The following is an 18,328-nucleotide window of genomic DNA, read 5'->3' as shown; positions in this document are numbered from 1 at the left end:
GATACTCCAAAAAACTACTTAAGTAGTACTCTATAGTATTTTTACTTTTGTACTTTACACCACTGGCCTAGACACCGTCTACTGATGTGAGACACATGCATGCAAGCATCCGCACCATGAATACAGCAGGTTTTACAGAGATGCCATCTACAGTATTCTGGAGTACCATATCAATAAGGCATCTATTTACTGTATTTCAATGATCACCCTGATGGTATACGTATCTGTGTATTGGTATCCAGCCAGAGGTAGCAGGTAGCCTAGTGGTTAGAGCATTGGACTAGTAACCGAAAGGTTGCAAGATCGAATCCCTGAGCTGACAAGGTAAAAGCTGTCGTTCTGCCCCTGAACAAGGCAGTTAACCCACTGTTCCTAGACCGTCATTGAAAATAAGAATTTGTTGAACATCTCTGGAGATGTTAACTGAGAGAAAATAACTACAGCAATGCTCCCCATCCAATCTGACAGAGCTTGAGAGGATCTGCAGAGAAGAATGGGACAAACTCCCCAAATACATGTGTGCCATGCTTGTAGCATCATACTCAAGAAGACTTGAGGCTGAGATGGCTGCCAGAGGTGCTTCAACAAAGTACTGTGTAAAGGGTCTGAATACTTAGGAAAATGTGGGATTTCAGTTTATTTTTAATAAATTAGCAAAACCTTTCTAAAAACCTGTTTTTTCTTTGTCATGAGGTAGTGTGTAGATTGATGAGGGGGAAAAAACAGCCATTATAGAACAAGGCTGTAACATAAAAAAATGTGGAAAAAGTTGAGGGGTCTGAATACTTTCCCTGTGTAGTGGTATGTACTATATCTTAAAAATAGTATGGTGTAAAGGGAAAATATCGACCCCCCTCTCCGATTGTGTATCAGGGAGAGTGGGATATGCAAAAAGAAAACATTTCCAAGTCACAAATGCATATTAATACACACGTGTGAAATAGGAAAATAAGCACCCACCAAATTATTAAAATATGGGTTTATATAAAAGGAGACATGTAAATACAGTAATCTCTTTATTACACATAGAACTAGATATTATGCCCAGGACATGGGATCATTAAAACAAAATAAAAATACAGAAGGAAAAAAAAGTGTGAAGACATATTCAGATCACCCTGATGGATCCACGAAATAGTCCTGCAAAGCATAATAATGAATCACAAAAACATTAGGCTGTCATGTTTTTCTTTTGTAATATAATAAATCGAAAGAACAACAATCTGAATTCAAACAGCAGACATTTTTACAAGTGTTAGAACAGCACAACATGCTAATTCTTGAAAGTCCCACATGCATTACCTTTGAAATTACTAAACTGAGGGAGACTTGAAGAGGGTAAGACTCACATGTTGTCATAGCGATTCATTCCAGGCCATTCCTCACTTTGTACTCATGCACATCAGTGCTGTGCTGTTTGAAGAGCTGCAGATTAAAAAAATTACCTCTATAGTTTGGCATTCATCCTGGACTGCATTCAAAAATCCAAACAATGTTCTGCAGTATTGTAAAAGGAAATCAGGGGACAAATGTACAAATATCTGTAGGCTAACTAAGTAATCTTATGTTTTGTGTGTAACCCCCAATAGAGGAGGTGAGCAGTCATTACCAGGCCCCAGAGGAAAGCGGACGTCCCGAACGTTAGGCCCACACGCAGCCAGTTGGGGTTGGTGTGATCTGGTTTTGCTGCGGTGAACGCAGACCGACTCCCAACTGCAAGATAAAAGGACAATGAGATTAATAATCAGCATTTGACTGACTGGCAATTCATACAGTTGTTACTGTATGAGTCTGTTCTTGCTGACTCCCAATAGAGACCCCACAAGTGTCAAGTTAGTCACAAATTGTGCATACATTATTGTAGACTGCACCAATACTAGGTTGACAGATTTGTCTCTCTTTATCTCCATAATTACAATCATTCGTGAGGTAATTATCGTGCATGAAAATCCTGTGTTTGGACTAATGATTACTAATGTCACTTAGCTACTATACCTAGATAGCACATTCAATCATCTGAATTCATGTCAATTGCAGTGTTATAAAACGTGATTGGCTATGAATGTTGCCATATAACTTAGTCAAGACAGTTACGCTAACCTTGCTAAAATAACGTTAGCTATTGACATTGGCTAATGTTAGCTAGCTAAGCTAAGGTCAGGCCTCAAAACAGCCCGATAGCCAGTCTTCTCGCAAGGTTAACGTTTTTTTTTTAAAGTATATATATAAAGGATTATTACACAAATTATACACCTGTTTCCTTTTTATTTACTTACTCTTGCTGGCGCTTGCTGCCCGTAGTAATAAACGATTTAGTGTCATTTTAGCCACAGAATTTGTTCCCTCATCCGAAATCGGTTCGTGACGAGCTTTGATCGACTATGTGCCCTGTCCAGTGGAGTAGAATTTGAAATGATCACAGAATAATAGATTTTAAAAAAGAGGGATGATTTTATTTAGAGATTAAAGGCTCAGTGTTCCTAAAATAAAGTACACAGTTGAACCATTTACTGTAAAATTTTGCAATAACATATTCACTTCTATATGTCATGTTTTTACGTCTATGATGCAAATGTCATGTTTTTACGTCAATAATGCAAACCACATAACAGTGATGACAATGCTGCAATGATGGATAATGGCTACGGAAATGGACTGTAAATCTTATCTAATTCATATATTTTTATTATTATTTCTGTCTGGGACTGGGCACGGTGCCATGTAGCTAGCTCTGGAGAACCCAAGATTTGAATTATGAGAACTGAGAAAAACATATTTAACATCACGTCTATTGCAGAACCGAAGTGATGCACTATAACACGTCCCCTTCCATAATTGTCTTTGGTTGATTGATTACATTTGTAACTTTTCAGTGTGACAATTTTGCACGGTACAGCAGCAGCACGCACACAGACCCAGAGAGCAGCTTGACCCGGAGGAGAAGGCGGCCATTTTGGTCTGAAGGGGGCCTTGGCTGTCACCACGTGAGGAAGAAGAGCCCGAAAGAGAGCGAGACAATTCCGGGAGCTTTGACTCGAAGAGACCGAGAGGGGAGAGAGAGAGAGGAAACTTCGATTCTGATTCATGCGCGAAGCTACAGAAGAGTAGCCATATTACAGAATGCCCTCAATTACTCTACCGCCGAAGGAGAACGCTCTATTCAAGAGAATATTGGTAAGTACCTAGCTGCCGCTAGCTAGTTACGTTAGCTAACTTGCTATATATAGCAAGCTAGCTAACTTGCGCACGCTAACTTGCGCTACTCTATACATGACCAGTAGCTAGCTAGCGTTGATTCGATTTGAAATAAAACAGCATGTATTCATGTTGTATCGTTAGTTGCCATATGTTGTTCCTCCCATCACCCTCTCAACGATTGTAACGTTATAGCTAACTCGTGGGCTAGTATGTCGCGAGGCACTCGGAATGGCCTGATTGTCATCATTAGCTTGTTAGTTAGCGGTTTCAGTTTTACACCGTTTACTAACTAGCTAGTTACCATGAAACATGGCTAACAAGCGAGTAAACTTACTAACTTGTTATATGTTGTATCAGTTTGATGTAGCGGACTGGTTCAAAATAAACGCATGACTTTGCTCCAAAACATGATTGGCAAGGAACGTTAGCTAGCTACGGCTAGATAAGTTGGCTAACGTAGGAAGCTAGCTCGCTGCAAGCTCATTCTACACCAACCGCACAGGTACTTCATCATTACTCAGCATTTTAGCAACAAGAGAAACTATAACTAGTTATGAAGCTAGATAGGCGTTACATTTAACATGCTCAACGTATGTGCAGTGTTGTCCCCAAAGATATTACTGCAAACAGCGGTATGTTAAGTATTGCAATCCTTTACCACAGATTGCAGTTAGCTAACACAACCTAGCTACCCAGCCAGCTAGCTGTCACTCACGCTTTACTGAATCATATATCATATGGGAACTAATTATAAACAATTAGCTTCCTATCATGCCAGCTAAAGTGCACACGTTTAGTCTACTTTGCTGAATATTGAGCACCATTCACACAACCATTTCCTATTTCTGGACATGGTGTCTAACAATGTTGGTGTTATTGGCGAAGTTAGGTTGTGTCAATAGCTCGGCATCTTTCTAGGCCTGCAAATACAAGTAAGCCACACCTACAGTGTTGGATATAAACTTTCAGATTAGTTGCCAACATATGTTTATTCATAAGTATACTCATATATTTTTGAGCAATTATGTATATTGAGGAAAGTACATTACTGAATATATTTCTACAGGGTTGGTTCTCTGCAGAATAAAAAAAATCCACTCTGATGCAAGGCAAACATTTCTTTACCTTAGTTCCTTGCATTACTTTACTCTGCAAATATAATAATAATTCATTGGCCAATGCTGTTTGAGGAGAGCTTGCAAGGTTGTAAATGCTTACCACAAGTATGTTTTGTGTAGATGTGAATTGTCTGTTTCCACTCAGAGCCTCTAACGTTCTGTACAACATTCTGAAAACGTTTGTTTTAGTTGCTGTGTTGAATGCTCCTCAGTTTCCTTGGAGCCCCTGCCTTCTCCCTATGCCAGTGTGGATTCCCGGGTATTAGCGTTATGCGGGGAATTGGCAGGCTGATCACTGAGGTGCTAGGCCACACTGTGCTGACCCAGGCAGATAGGAATCTACGTCTGACTGGTTCTCTAATCACTGCATCTCATCACCCACCTGACCACACATTCACACAAAGCTAGATGTTTTTTCAGACCCAATCAATCAAGATAATACTTACTGTATTAGGTTGTGGTGAGCTACTGTCCCTGCTTGCTGGCAGGGTGGTATCACCAGACAACCTACCCAAAAGTGTTATTTGTAACTATGTATTTGGGTGATTCATCAGATCTGAACTCTAAGAACAGGCTTTACAAAAACCTTGATGACAACACACCTCTCCCCTGTTGCAGAGATGCTATGAGCACAAGCAGTACAGAAATGGACTCAAGTTCTGCAAACAGATCCTCTCCAACCCAAAGTTCGCAGAGCATGGAGGTAAGGCCTGCTTCAACAGCCACTACTCACTTAACTTTCGGGGGTTGGCACATCAGTGTTGGTAATTAATTTCTTGGCCTAATTATGTGTTTTGGCAGTGACTGACACTAGTTCCTTTTCTCCCTCATCTGTCCCTCAGAGACGCTGGCGATGAAGGGACTGACCCTGAACTGTCTGGGGAAAAAGGAGGATGCGTACGAGCTGGTGAGACGAGGCCTGCGCAACGACCTCAAGAGCCATGTCTGTATCCTTTTATACTAGGGCTAATGAGGTGAGGGTTCATATGAACCTCCTAGTCGGAGGAGGGAAGACATTCACCAAAAGCTCGACATCATAATAAGCCCAAACTTTTGACAACATCCCACAAGCCCTTACTGCGCCATGTCTACTGCACATAATCCAGGCAGGGAATGGGAGCGTGCTAGATTGGCTCTGACTGTTACTGTGACATCTAATAATATAGGCTTGGTTGCATTAATACAGGGTTCACTGTTTTCATTTGTCACCATGAGTATTAGCTTTATTTTTTGCCTTGAAATGTAGTCATGTGTTTTTAGTAGTCCTCCAAATGGGTTGTTTTAGCGAGGGATTTAATCGAGGTTTGTTAAAAAAAAATATATTAGGTAAGTCAGTTAGTAAGAACAAAATCTTATTTACAATGATGGCCTACCCCTGGTTTAGTGTGTGTGTAGTCTGTTGTTTTGCCTCCTTAACCTTTGCTCTCCCAGGCTGGCATGTGTATGGTCTGCTGCAGCGGTCGGATAAGAAGTACGACGAGGCCATCAAGTGCTACCGCAATGCTCTGAAGTGGGACAAGGACAACCTGCAGATCCTCAGGGACCTTTCTCTTCTCCAAATCCAGATGAGAGACCTGGAGGGCTACAGGGTGAGGACCCAGAGATGGACCGTGTGTGCACGCATGTCTCCACTCATAAGTATGAGCTCCTGCTGTGTATAATAATTATTCTGTTATGCTCCCTCTCTCTGCAGGAGACCCGCTATCAGCTCCTGCAGCTGCGTCCCGCACAGAGGGCCTCATGGATCGGCTACGCCGTGGCCTACCACCTGCTGGAGGACTTTGAGATGGCCGCCAAGATCGTTGAAGAGTTTCGCAAAACGCAACAGGTGAGCTTGACCTCTTTGACCTCTGTGTTTTTGAGTCGAATAATTCTCATTGGGTGCTCTGTAGAGTTCCTGTATCACCCATCTGTATACATTTTTCTGAGTGGTCACCTTGCCTGGATCAGTACACCCAATTGGTCACTGCCTGTGTCAGTAAATGTGGTGGGTGGTGCTGTGTTTCAGACGTCACCAGACAAAGTGGACTATGAGTACAGTGAGCTGCTGCTGTACCAGAACCAGGTGCTCAGGGAGGCGGGGCTGTTCAAGGAAGCACTGGAGCACCTCACCACCTATGAGAAACAGATCTGTGACAAGCTTGCTGTGGAGGAGACACGAGGTGTGTGTGTGAGCGAGAGAAGGGGTGAAAGTGCATGTGAAAGTGTGTATTGAGTGTTTTAATCCTAATGTGTGTGAGGGTGTAGGGTTGTGTTTGTAGATCTATGCATAAAATGTGATTCATGTGAACCTATTTATTGCTCAGGAGAGCTGCTACTGCAGCTAGACCGCTCGGAGGAGGCCACTGAGGTCTACCGACAACTCCAGGAGAGGAACCCTGAGAACTGGGCCTACTACCAGGGTCTGGAGAAAGCACTGAAACCAGGTATCCTTTGAACCCTCACTGCTACCCACCCCATTCCCACTGGACCCTCTCTGGTCCCCTCTTTAGCATGGGTCCTCTCACTACATGTGTTTGGTAGATTCTCTGACCAGATTTGAATCTGCGTATGAATGGCATGCTCTGACTGTTGGCTTCTTGTGTTCACAGCTTGCATAGAGGAGAGGCAGAAGCTCTATGAGGAGGCGTGGGTGAAGTATCCCAAAGGACTTGTTCCCCGGAGGCTGCCTCTCACCTTCCTAACAGGTACATAAATAAGCCATTATCACTACTATTACTGTGTAATTATCCATGGTGTGACGGCCTTTCAAGACGATGGCTGATAGACACAAGCACGTTGAAACGTGGTCTGTGGAACACCGGAGGATGGGGTGTTGAGGAGCTCCATTCACTTCTTGTTTTCTTTTCAGGTGAGAAGTTCCGTGAATGTCTGGACTGCTATCTGAGGATGAACTTCAGTAAAGGTTGTCCGCCCGTCTTCACCACTCTGAAGTCCCTGTATCACGACAAGGAGAAGGTGAGGGAGAACCACTGCCATTCCATAGGCTCCAGCAAGTCACTGAAGTAACATGCCTGGACTAAGATGTCAGGGTGATCTTGTGTTTGCTTGTTCCTCTCCGTGTAGTTGTCCATCATTGAAGAATTAGTGGTTGGATATGAGACGTGTTTGAAAAGCTGTCGAAAGTTCAATCAAAGTGGTGAGTGCGATCAGATTTTCATGTTTTATGAAATCTAATAGGAACCGTATTAGAATCTCTAATTATGGTGTGTGTATTAGATGACGGTAAGGAGGAGCCCCCCACCACTCTGCTGTGGGTCCAGTATTTCCTGGCTCAGCACTTTGACCACGTGGGCCAGCAGACGCTAGCCCTGGACTACATCAACACAGCAATCGAGAGCACACCCACGCTCATAGAACTGTTCCTCATCAAGGCCAAAATATACAAGGTAACCCACACACAGCCGTTGAGAGCACCCCCGCACCCGTATAATTGTTCCTCAAGGCACACATTTTCTAGACATGTCATTATAGTGAAGATTTACAGTGTAACACACTCTCTCTCTCTCTTCCTATCTTTGTCTCTGTAGCATGCAGGTAACATAAAGGAAGCAGCCAGGTGGATGGATGAGGCCCAGGCTCTGGACACTGCTGACCGCTTCATCAACTCAAAGTGTGCAAAGTACATGTTGAAGGCCGGCCTGGTCAAAGAGGCAGAAGAGATGTGCTCCAAGTTCACAAGGGTCAGTCAGTGTTTGTGTGTTAAGCTGTCAATGTGTAGACTGTACATTGTGTGTTGCCTTAAAACCCTTTGTGTGTGTGTGGTGGTAACTGTGGGTATCGGTGTGTTTCAGGAGGGTGCATCAGCGGTAGAGAATCTGAATGAGATGCAGTGTATGTGGTACCAGACAGAATGTGCTCTGGCCTATAAGTCCATGAACAAGTTTGGAGACGCACTCAAGAAGTGCCACGAGATCGAGAGGGTAAGTTTTCTAACTGGGGGGCAGATTCCCTGACGGGGGTTAAACCTGTATAGATGGCCCAGTGGTAGTACAGGTCTGGTCAGTGGTTGGATTGCCTTATCATATCCATGTGTCCCATTAGCATTTTGTGGAGATCACAGACGACCAGTTCGACTTCCACACGTACTGCATGAGGAAAATGACGCTGCGATCCTATGTGGACCTGCTCAAGCTGGAGGACGTGCTGCGCATGCACCCCTTCTATTACAAAGCTGCCCGCACCGCCATTCAGATCTATCTCGGCCTGCACGACAACCCACTCACCGACGACAACAAGGAACACCAGGCGGACGCCGGTACGTATTGTGTGTGAGAGTGCAAGACCCCAAACTGACGCTTGTTTGATATTGCTCATTTGATGATTTACACACTGGTTTTTGGTTTGGTGTAGTGCAAAGTTCCCTCTAATGTTTTTTGGCACTGAGCAAATTCCAGGTCTGCAGAGCACAAACTTGAACTTTGTGAAAATTCTGTGCAACTTCCAGCGTGCGTTTGCTGTGAACAGACTGTACCAGCTTTAAGTTAGTTTTAATTGGTCAAGTGTGCTACTGTGGCTATTTGATCATAATGTAGGCCTACCAGAGTGGGCTACCATGAAAAAAAACGATGGAGAAAACAAATCTCATAACATTTTAACATGGAAACAGCTGTTCTATCATTCAGCCTACCGTGGCAGCCAATGTGTGGAGTTCATTGTAGGCCTACATTCCATGAGGCTTGAAAAAAACATACAGGGTATGACATTAATCTGTTTTTCCATTTGTCTTTCAGACAAGGTGACTGGAAATGTTTGATGCAAGAAACTACTTTACAAGATAAAATGTGTTTTATTCCCATACCATTATTCCAGAGAATCAGACAAATTAACTTATTACGGCTGAAATCCAGTTAACAGGATCGATTTGACAACAGCCAGTGAAAGTGCAGGGCGCAAAATTCAAACAGAAATCTCATAATTAAAATTCCTCAAACATAGAAGTATTATACACCATTTTAATGCAGCCGCTGTGTCAGATTTCAATAAAGCACACCATGCAATAATCTGAGTACAGCGCTCAGAGACCAAAACAAGCCATACAGATACCCGCCATGTTGTCGAGTCAACAGAAGTCAGAAATAGCATTATAAATATTCACTTACCTTTGATCTTCATCGGAATGCACTCCCAGGAATCCCAGTTCCACAATACATGTTTGTTTTGTTCCATAAAGTCCATTTATGTCCAAATACCTCCTTTTTGTTCCCGTTTAGTTCACAAATCCAAATTCACACAGCGCAGGCACTTAGTTCAGACGACAGTTCCATTACAGTCCGTAATTAATCTTTAGGATGTTTTTATCATAAATCTTCAATAATATTCCAACCGGACAATTCCTTTATCTTTAGAAATGAAAAGGAACGCAGCTAACTCTCACGGGAGCGTGCAAGGCTGAGCTCATGCATTCTGCCAGACACCTGACTCGAACAGCTCTTATTCTCTCGCCCTTCACAGTAGAAGCCTGAAACAAGGTTCTAAAGACTGTTGACAGCTAGTAGAAGCCTTTGGAAGTGCAATTGGACCAAATTTTACACTGTATATTGGATAGGCAAAGACATACAAACCTCAGATTTCCCACTTCCTGGTTGGATTTTTTCTCAGGTTTTTGCCTGCCATGAGAGTTCTGAATATACTCAGACATCGTTTAAACAGTTTTTTAGAAACTTCATTGTGTTTTCTATCCAAATCTACTTATAATATGCACACCTTAGCTTCTGGGCCTGCGTAGCAGGCAGTTTACTCTGGGCACCTTATTCATCCAAGCTACTCAATTCTGCCCCCCAGCCATAAGAAGTTAACCTGTTACGCCTAGACGTTTCGACAACATCCAGTGAAATTGCAGAGCGCGAAATTCAAATTAAATTATTAGAAATATTTAACTTTCATAAAATCACAAGTGCAATACACCAAAATAAAGCTTAACTTTTTTTTAAACCAGCTACCCGTGTTCGATTTCAAAAAGGCTTTACGGCGAAAGCAAACCATGTGATTATCTGAGGACAGCACCCCACCATACAAACACTTGAAAATCATATTTCAACCAGGCAGGTGCGACACGAAAGTCAGAAATAACGATATGATTCATGCCTTACCTTTGAAGATCTTCTTCTGTCGGCACTCCAATATGTCCCAGAAACATCACAAATGGTCCTTTTGTTCGATAAACTCTTTTTTTATATCCCCAAAATGTCAATTTATTTGGCGCGTTTGATTCAGAAAAACACCGGTTCCAACTCACCCAACATGACTACAAATGATCTAATAAGTTACCTGTAAACTTGGTCCAAACATTTCAAACAACTTTCCTAATCCAACTTTAGGTATCCTAAAACATAAATAATCAAATCAAATTTAAGACGGAATATACGGTGTTCAATAGCGGATAAAAATCAACGTGGAGCGCGCACCAAACAAGAGTACACTTCGCTTGACACTCATTCTGAACAGCCGTACTAATTCATTTCTCAAAGGAAAAACATCAACCAATTTCTAAAGACTGTTGACATCTAGTGGAAGCCATAGGAACTGCAACCAGGTGCCTCATACATTTAGTTACCCATAGAAAAGTCACCTCAATTTTTTTTTTCTGGATGTTTGTCCTCTGTTTTGCCTGCCAAATAAGTTCTGTTATACTCAGACATCATTCAAACAGTTTTTTAGAAACGTCACAGTATTTTCTATCCAAATCTATTAATTATATGCATATCCTAGCTTCTGGGCCTGATTAGCAGGCAGTTTACTTTGGGCACTCTTTTCATCTGGACATGAAAATACTGCTCCCTATCCCAAACAAGTTAACCACTTTCAGCTAGGGGGCACTATTTTTATGTTTGGAAAAATAACGTTCCCAAAGTAAACGGCCTATTTCTCAGGCCCATATGCTAGAATATGCATATAATTGACAGGATAGAAAACACTCTAAAGTTTCCAAAACTTTTAAAATATTGTCTGCGAGTATAACAGAACTGATATTGCAGGTGAAAACCCGAGGAAAATCAAACCAGGAAGTGGCTTCTAATGTTCCATTGCCTGCCTTCGCTCCATTTTAAAGGGATATCAACCAGATTCCTTTTCCTATCGCTTCCTCAAGGTGTCAAGTCTTTAGACATAGTTTCAGGCTTTTATTTTGAAAAATGAGCTAGAAAGATAACATTGCGTAGTGGATAGCTGGGTGTTCGCATGAGTTTTGCTTGTGCAACAGAGTGGGGCAGCCATTGTATCTCCCTCTCCTACTGAAAAAGAGACAGTGCCGGTTGATATATTATCGATTATATATTTTAAAAACAACCTGAGGATTGATTATAAAAAACTTTTGACATGTTTCTGTGGACATTACGGATACTATTTGGAATTTGTCTGCATTGTCGTGACCGCTCGAGCCTGTGGATTTCTGAACATAACGTGCCAAACAAACGGAGGTATTGTGGATATAAAAATAATCTTTATGGAACAAAAGTAACATTTATTGTGTAACTGGGAGTCTCGTGAGTGAAAACATCCGAAGATCATCAAAGGTAAGAGACATTTTATTGCTTTCTAATTTTCGTTACCAAGCTACTTTGGTGCTAGGTGTTCATAATGTTTTGTCTAGTGGTCGATGAACTTACACAAACGCTTGGATTGCTTTCGCTGTAAAGCATATTTTCAATCTGACACGACAGGAGGATTAACAAAAAGCTAAGCTGTGTTTTGCTATATTGCACTTGTGATTTCATGAATATAAATATTTTTAGTAATATTATTTGAATGTGGCACTCTGCAATTCCCACTAACGGGATGGTTTGCGTCAATAAGTTAAATAAAGGTCACTTTTTTTCCACTATTTTATTTACATTTTTACAAATCCTGTCTCAAAATAAAACACTGCCCCTTCAAGAGGAAAAAAAAGCTCTTTACCTGACTTGCTTTTCACAGATGTCTAGAAATGTACACTTTTTTTGTGCTCTTGTAAGAAGCAATCCCTCACCAAGAGCCCAGTTATAGATAATTTGTAGTCAACAAATGACTCGAACTAGCAAAGGATATGAACAAAATGTGCAAGCTCATCTATTCATGACTGCTCATGCTGGAAACTGTACCGCTGTTTAAATAGACCAGTGCAGCATAGCGTACAGACTGAGTAGTGCGTCAATGCAATAGAATCCTACTCGGATGCGTTCTGCCTACAACAAAATCTCTTGTTTTGGTTTGATCACAATTACCACAGTAAAGCAAAACGGTGTTAAAACCTCTTGGAACTACCCATCCCGGATCCGGGAGAATTGTCATCAACTACACTAATTAGCATAGCGCAACGGTCAAACAATATTACTAGAAAATATTCATGAAATCACAAGTGAAATATAGTGAAACACAGCTTAGCCTTTTGTTAATCACCCTGTCATCTCAGATTTTGAAATGATGCTTTACAGCCAAAGCAAGACAAGCTTTGGTGTAAGTTTATCGATAGCCTAGCATAGCATTATGTCCAGCTAGCAGCAGGAAGCTTGGTCACAAAAATCAGAAAAGCAATCAAATGAATCGTTTACCTTTGATCTTCGGATGTTTTCACTCACAAGACTCCCAGTTAGACAGCAAATGTTCCTTTTGTTCCATAAAGATTATTTTTATACCCAAAATACCTCCGTTTGTTGGTCACGTTATGTTGAGAAATCCACCGGAAATAGCGGTCACGACAACCTTGGGGGGAAAAAAATATATTGACAGAAACATGTCAAATGTTTTTTATAATCAATCCAAGGTGTTTTTCAAATATCTATTCGATAATACACTGCTCAAAAAAATAAAGGGAACACTAAAATAACACATCCTAGATCTGAATGAATGAAATATTCTTATTAAATACTTTTTTCTTTCCATAGTTGAATGTGCTGACAACAAAATCACACAAATGATCAATGGAAATCAAATTTATCAACCCATGGAGGTCTGGATTTGGAGTCACACTCAAAATTAAAGTGGAAAACCACACTACAGGCTGATCCAACTTTGATGTAATGTCCTTAAAACAAGTAAAAATGAGGCTCAGTAGTGTGTGTGGCCTCCACGTGCCTGTATGACCTCCCTACAACGCCTGGGCATGCTCCTGATGAGGTGGCGGATGGTCTCCTGAGGGATCTCCTCCCAGACCTGGACTAAAGCATCCGCCAACTCCTGGACAGTCTGTGGTGCAGCGTGGCGTTGGTGGATGGAGCGAGACGTGATGTCCCAGATGTGCTCAATTGGATTCAGGTCTGGGAACGGGCGGGCCAGTCCATAGCATCAATGCCTTCCTCTTGCAGGAACTGCTGACACACTCCAGCCACATGAGGTCTAGCATTGTCTTGCGTTAGGAGAAACCCAGGGCCAACCGCACCAGCATATGGTCTCACAAGGGGTCTGAGGATCTCATCTCGGTACCTCATGGCAGTCAGGCTACCTCTGGCAAGCACATGGAGGGCTGTGCGGCCCCCCAAGGAAATGCCACCCCACACCATGACTGACCCACCGCCAAACCGGTCATGCTGGAGGATGTTGCAGGCAGCAGACAGTTCTCCACGGCGTCTCTACTGTCACGTCTGTCACGTGCTCAGTGTGAATCTGCTTTAATCTGTGAAGAGCACAGGGCGCCAGTGGCGAATTTGCCAATCTTGGTGTTCTCTGTCAAATGAAAAACATCCTGCACGGTGTTGGGCTTGTATGCACAACCCCCACCTGTGGACGTTGGGCCCTCATACCACCCTCATGGAGTCTTTTTCTGACCGTTTGAGCAGACACATGCACATTTGTGGCCTGCTGGAGGTCATTTTGCAGTGCTCTGGCAGTGGTCCTCCTGCTCCTCCTTGCACAAAGGCAGAGGTAGCGGTCCTGCTGCTGGGTTGGTGCCCTCCTATGGCCTCCTCTACGTCTCCTGATGTACTGGCCTGTCTCCTGGTAGCGCCTCCATGCTCTGGACACTACGCTGACAGACACAGCAAACCTTCTTGCCACAGCTCGCATTGATGTGCCATCCTGGATGAGCTGCACTACCTGAGCCACTTGTGTGGATTGTAGACTCCGTCTCATGCTACCACTAGAGTGAAAGCATCGGCAGCATTCAAAAGTGACCAAAACATCAGCCAGGAACTGAGAAGTGGTCTGTGGTCCCCATCTGCAGAACCACTCCTTTATTGGGGGTGTCTTGCTAATTGCCTATAATTTCCACCTGTTGTCTATTCCATTTGCACAACAGCATGTGAAATGTATTGTCAATCAGTGTTGCTTCCTAAGTGGACAGTTTGATTTCACAGAAGTGTGATTGACTTGGGAGTTACATTGTATTGTTTAAGTGTTCCCTTTATTTTTTTGAGCAGTGTATATCAACCGGGACAATTGGCTTTTCAGTAGGAGCGAGAGGAAAAATGACTACCTCTGTCTTTTACGCAAGAATCACTCTGAGAGCCCTCAGCTGGCCACTTATGCAATGTAGTCGTTTAGGCTCATTCTTCAACATAAAGGTGTTGAAACTACGTCAAAATGCTGTAGACACCCTAGGGAATACATCGAAAAGGGAATCTGGTTGATATCCCTTTCAATGGCCAATGGGGGTGCATAGGAACACAACGGTTTCAAAACATGAGTCACTTCCTGATTGGATTTTTCTTAGGCTTTCGCCTGCAATATCAGTTCTGTTATACTACCAGACAATATTTTTACAGTTTTGGAAACTTTAGAAAACATTCTATCCTAAGCTGTCAATTATATGCATATTCTAGCATCTGGTCCTGAGAAATAGGCCGTTTACTTTGGGAACGTTATTTTAGTGCCTCCCAGCTTCAAGAGGTTAACAGGGAAACCTGAAGAACAGTGGTCACCAATCTTTTCTGAGTCGAGATCACTTTCAGAGTCAAAATGCAAGCAGAGATCTACCCCTCACATTTTCTTAACCACGACTTGAAAAACATAAGCCTATGCAACATTAACAATGAGGTTTGTGCAGTAAGTTATAGGCCCAATACATTATCACAGCAATTGGCCTGCCAATGCATTGTTGGTCGGGGCATTTTTGAAAAATTATGTACAACATTTTGAGGTAGGCTATATGATCACACCGGTAATAGATCCGTTGTATTATTTGTGAGACACTGCTGATTGAGCATGCATTTAAATAGTTCGCTTTTTATTTTAATTTTACCGGGCTGATGGTGTCTGCATCTGATGGTCAGTCAGAGAGCAGCCGACTAAGGGTCCGCCTCTCAACATCCCTCCCCTCTCCCTTTCCTCCACTGACACTGACCAAAAAGGGACACCGTCTTCCAGCTGATGGCGAATCTCGAGTCGCACCGCAGTATTTCTGCCTCATGCACAAATTCATGTTACTCCTATGAACAGAGAAGGTAAAATGTTCCTCTATATTAAAAAATACCCAAGTCGCTAATACTAAAGCAAGCCTAGAGATTAACTTTCCTACTCTTTATTTACTGCTGCAGTGCTTGTTGTAGCGCTGTGTGGAAATAGGACGAACTTGGATTTAATAGCTTATAAAAGTGTTGAATACAAAGTGTTGACAGTGCTGAGTAAAAACTCTCATTAAAAACAGCATCTCTTTGCTGTATTCGTTGAGTCTCTAGTCATGGTTTAAAATGTTTAGAAATCTCACCGTATCAACTTTGCTGTAGATTTATTTTATGCCTGCTATGTTACTGCAGACACGGTAATCTGAGCCATTCGATTGGCCAGCGGTAGGCCTATAGTGCACCTGATTTGCTCTCCGGGCCCGCCGGGAAGGCAGAGTTGGTACATTCAGACACATGAAATGGTTAAAAATGGCAAGCTTGCCTGCCCGGCGCACAGGGCAGCTGAATCTGGTGCACTTAACGCCAACAACCGGAGATGGAAAAAAATAAAATAGGAACAAGGCTTTCATTCGTTTTTTTATGATCGATTAGGAATACCTTGGAGATAGACTAGTTGATCTCAATCGACCGGTTGGTGACCACTGCTCTAGAAAGTGAACATCACTCAAATCTCTTGCTTCTCTCTGAATGCTGACATTTCTTCTGCGAAGCAGTCTTGGGCTACTGTGTGCCCACGTGCAGCTTAGAGGGAACATTGGTGTAGTGTCTTGATTTGTAAATGATCCCAGTGTCTGAGAGAAATGACACTGGCCCGTCTGTCCCTGTGCTGGTGCTTGTCCCACAGAGAACCTGAATGACAAGGAGCTAAAGAAGCTTAGGAACAAGCAGAGACGAGCCCAGAAGAAAGCCCAACTAGAGGAGGAGAAGAAGAACGCAGAGAAAGAGAAGCAGCTGAAGAACCAGAAGAAGAAGAAAGAAGATGACGACGAGGAGATCGGAGGACCAAAGGAGGAGCTCATACCAGACAAACTGGCCAAGGTGTGTGTGGCCTGTAAAAGATGAATGAATGACTGAGACCTATCCCGACAGACTCCTCACAGTGAGCCCTAGTCGTTGGAAATGCCTCAAAGAACAAACCTGTGGTTTCGCTTTACCCTCATGGCTACTGCCATTAGCCCTGTGGGATATCACTGCAGAACATGGTGAAATTACACTAAGGAGACTGAACAGTTTTTGGGGGGGATAAGACCCATGATATTGTTTTCTTCCCCCTGTAGGTGGAGAACCCACTAGAGGAGGCAGTGAAGTTTTTAACCCCCCTGAAAAACCTGGTGAAGAACAAGATTGAGACTCACCTCCTGGCCTTCGAGATCTACTTCAGGAAAGGTAAAGGAACGAGAAGCTGATTGACGTTCTGACACGAAGAATCTGGTACTTTAGTCAAAAAAAATGTAAACAGATCTGTTGCTTTCCCTCTCGTAGAGAAGTACCTGCTGATGTTGCAGTCGGTGAAGAGAGCATTCTCCATGGAGCCCTCTCACCCCTGGCTGCACCAGTGTCTAGTGCGCTTCTTCAAAGGAGGTACAGTTTAGTAGGGCTTCTGCCACCTGTCATTTGGCCAGGCTGTTGGGCCTTGTCATCATCCAAACTCCATGCATTTAAGATACCCTCACCGCCATCTGTCTCTGAACCCTATGTTGATTGTTGCTGGAATAGTTGTCTGTGTTCTGGTACAAATAACTCTACCATGTTCTGATTCTGTGTGTATTCCTCAGTGTCTGACAGTAAGGACCTACCGGAGGCTGTGCGGACTGTTTTGAAGCAGGAGATCTCACGGCTGTTTGGGGAGAGCAACCCCCAGAACTTTAACAAGAACTACCTGAGCCAACACTCCAACTCTATACCACACCGCGTTGCTGGTACGTACCCGCACTACCTGACTCAACAGTCCACATGAGACTTCACCATAACTACATACACACTGTCAACTTATTACTGAAAAGTTCCACATTGTCCCCCTGCAGCTGCTAAGATGATGTTTTATCTGGACCCGTCCTCTGACAAGATGGCCTCTGAGCTGGCTACAGCGCCAGATGAGTCCCTCACTGGGAGAAGCATCACGGTGAGCGCTTACTCACTGCACTAATTCTTGCGCAACATTGTTATATTTAAATGTATCAAGTACCTTTGGCACAGTAGTCCCACACCTGAACCAGAAACAACATTAGGGAAAAAGCCAAGGAATAATGTCAATTGTCTGTGACCCAAGTCTAAGACACCTTATCTTTCCTGTCAGATCTGCACAGATGTGCTGGAGGCGCTGCGTGAGGGCAATCTCGGCGATGGGCAGCAGAAGGCAGCGGAGGCGTACCGCGCCGCGTGTAACAAGCTGTACCCCCACACCTTGGCCTTCATGCCCCCCGGCTACGAGGACAACGCCACCTCCACCATCAGCGCCAATGGAGACCTGTCAGCAGGCGAACACGACGACATGGCCAACGACATGTGAGAGGGGAGCGAGGGATGGGAGGGGAGGAGCATAGAAGCTGCCAGCCGCTAGTCTGCCAACAACACCCCAGCTACGGTTGTTTGTGAATGCCCCCTGCAGTGCACTGACCTGGACTGAGAGCCGCGAAGAGGAGGGAAAAACAAATGCGCATTTTACTATTTTTTTTTTTTTAAACCCTGTTGACATCT

General features: G+C 43.2%; 2 protein-coding genes and 1 non-coding gene across 3 annotated transcripts; 2 read left to right on the top strand and 1 right to left on the bottom strand.

Annotated features, from left to right (window-relative positions):
• Positions 1 to 1,003: 1,003 nt before the first annotated feature.
• On the bottom strand, positions 1,004 to 2,400 carry ndufc1 (NADH:ubiquinone oxidoreductase subunit C1). The gene is made up of 4 exons (XM_029659813.2): positions 2,277 to 2,400; positions 1,610 to 1,713; positions 1,350 to 1,425; positions 1,004 to 1,140 (listed from the first exon to the last, which is right to left on the bottom strand). Exons 1-3 carry the CDS (start codon positions 2,320 to 2,322, stop codon positions 1,366 to 1,368), a joined length of 210 nt encoding a protein of 69 aa, XP_029515673.1. The 5' UTR covers positions 2,323 to 2,400; the 3' UTR covers positions 1,004 to 1,140; positions 1,350 to 1,365.
• Positions 2,401 to 2,885: 485 nt separating this feature from the next.
• LOC115129446 (N-alpha-acetyltransferase 15, NatA auxiliary subunit-like) lies at positions 2,886 to 18,309 on the top strand. The gene is made up of 20 exons (XM_029659795.2): positions 2,886 to 3,174; positions 4,935 to 5,019; positions 5,159 to 5,263; positions 5,748 to 5,905; positions 6,010 to 6,144; positions 6,325 to 6,478; positions 6,623 to 6,742; positions 6,908 to 7,003; positions 7,168 to 7,274; positions 7,383 to 7,455; positions 7,536 to 7,705; positions 7,847 to 7,999; positions 8,111 to 8,239; positions 8,361 to 8,574; positions 16,476 to 16,669; positions 16,909 to 17,017; positions 17,114 to 17,212; positions 17,407 to 17,550; positions 17,656 to 17,753; positions 17,928 to 18,309. The coding sequence occupies exons 1-20, from the start codon at positions 3,121 to 3,123 to the stop codon at positions 18,138 to 18,140; spliced, it is 2,610 nt and encodes an 869-aa protein (XP_029515655.1). The 5' UTR covers positions 2,886 to 3,120; the 3' UTR covers positions 18,141 to 18,309.
• On the top strand, positions 16,701 to 16,834 carry LOC115130002 (small nucleolar RNA SNORA18). Its single transcript, XR_003863721.1, has one exon. It is a non-coding gene; the product is annotated as a small nucleolar RNA SNORA18 (small nucleolar RNA).
• Positions 18,310 to 18,328: the final 19 nt, after the last annotated feature.

This window comes from Oncorhynchus nerka, linkage group LG5 (assembly GCF_034236695.1).
Source record: "Oncorhynchus nerka isolate Pitt River linkage group LG5, Oner_Uvic_2.0, whole genome shotgun sequence".
Taxonomy (NCBI): Eukaryota; Metazoa; Chordata; class Actinopteri; order Salmoniformes; family Salmonidae; genus Oncorhynchus; species Oncorhynchus nerka.
This window is presented reverse-complemented; position numbering and strand designations above follow the sequence as displayed.

Excerpts from the sequence above, each read along its gene's own strand:
- ndufc1 (XM_029659813.2), bottom strand. The coding sequence starts at position 2,322 with ATGACACTAAATCGTTTATTACTACGGGCAGCAAGCGCCAGCAAGA. Across the intron at positions 1,714-2,276 it reads GGCAGCAAGCGCCAGCAAGA|TTGGGAGTCGGTCTGCGTTC; the intron begins GTAAGTAAATAA and ends TTTATCTTGCAG. Across the intron at positions 1,426-1,609 it reads CCGCTTTCCTCTGGGGCCTG|CTCTTCAAACAGCACAGCAC; the intron begins GTAATGACTGCT and ends TTTAATCTGCAG.
- LOC115129446 (XM_029659795.2), top strand. The coding sequence starts at position 3,121 with ATGCCCTCAATTACTCTACCGCCGAAGGAGAACGCTCTATTCAAGAGA. Across the intron at positions 6,479-6,622 it reads TGCTGTGGAGGAGACACGAG|GAGAGCTGCTACTGCAGCTA; the intron begins GTGTGTGTGTGA and ends TTTATTGCTCAG. Across the intron at positions 17,754-17,927 it reads TCACTGGGAGAAGCATCACG|ATCTGCACAGATGTGCTGGA; the intron begins GTGAGCGCTTAC and ends CTTTCCTGTCAG.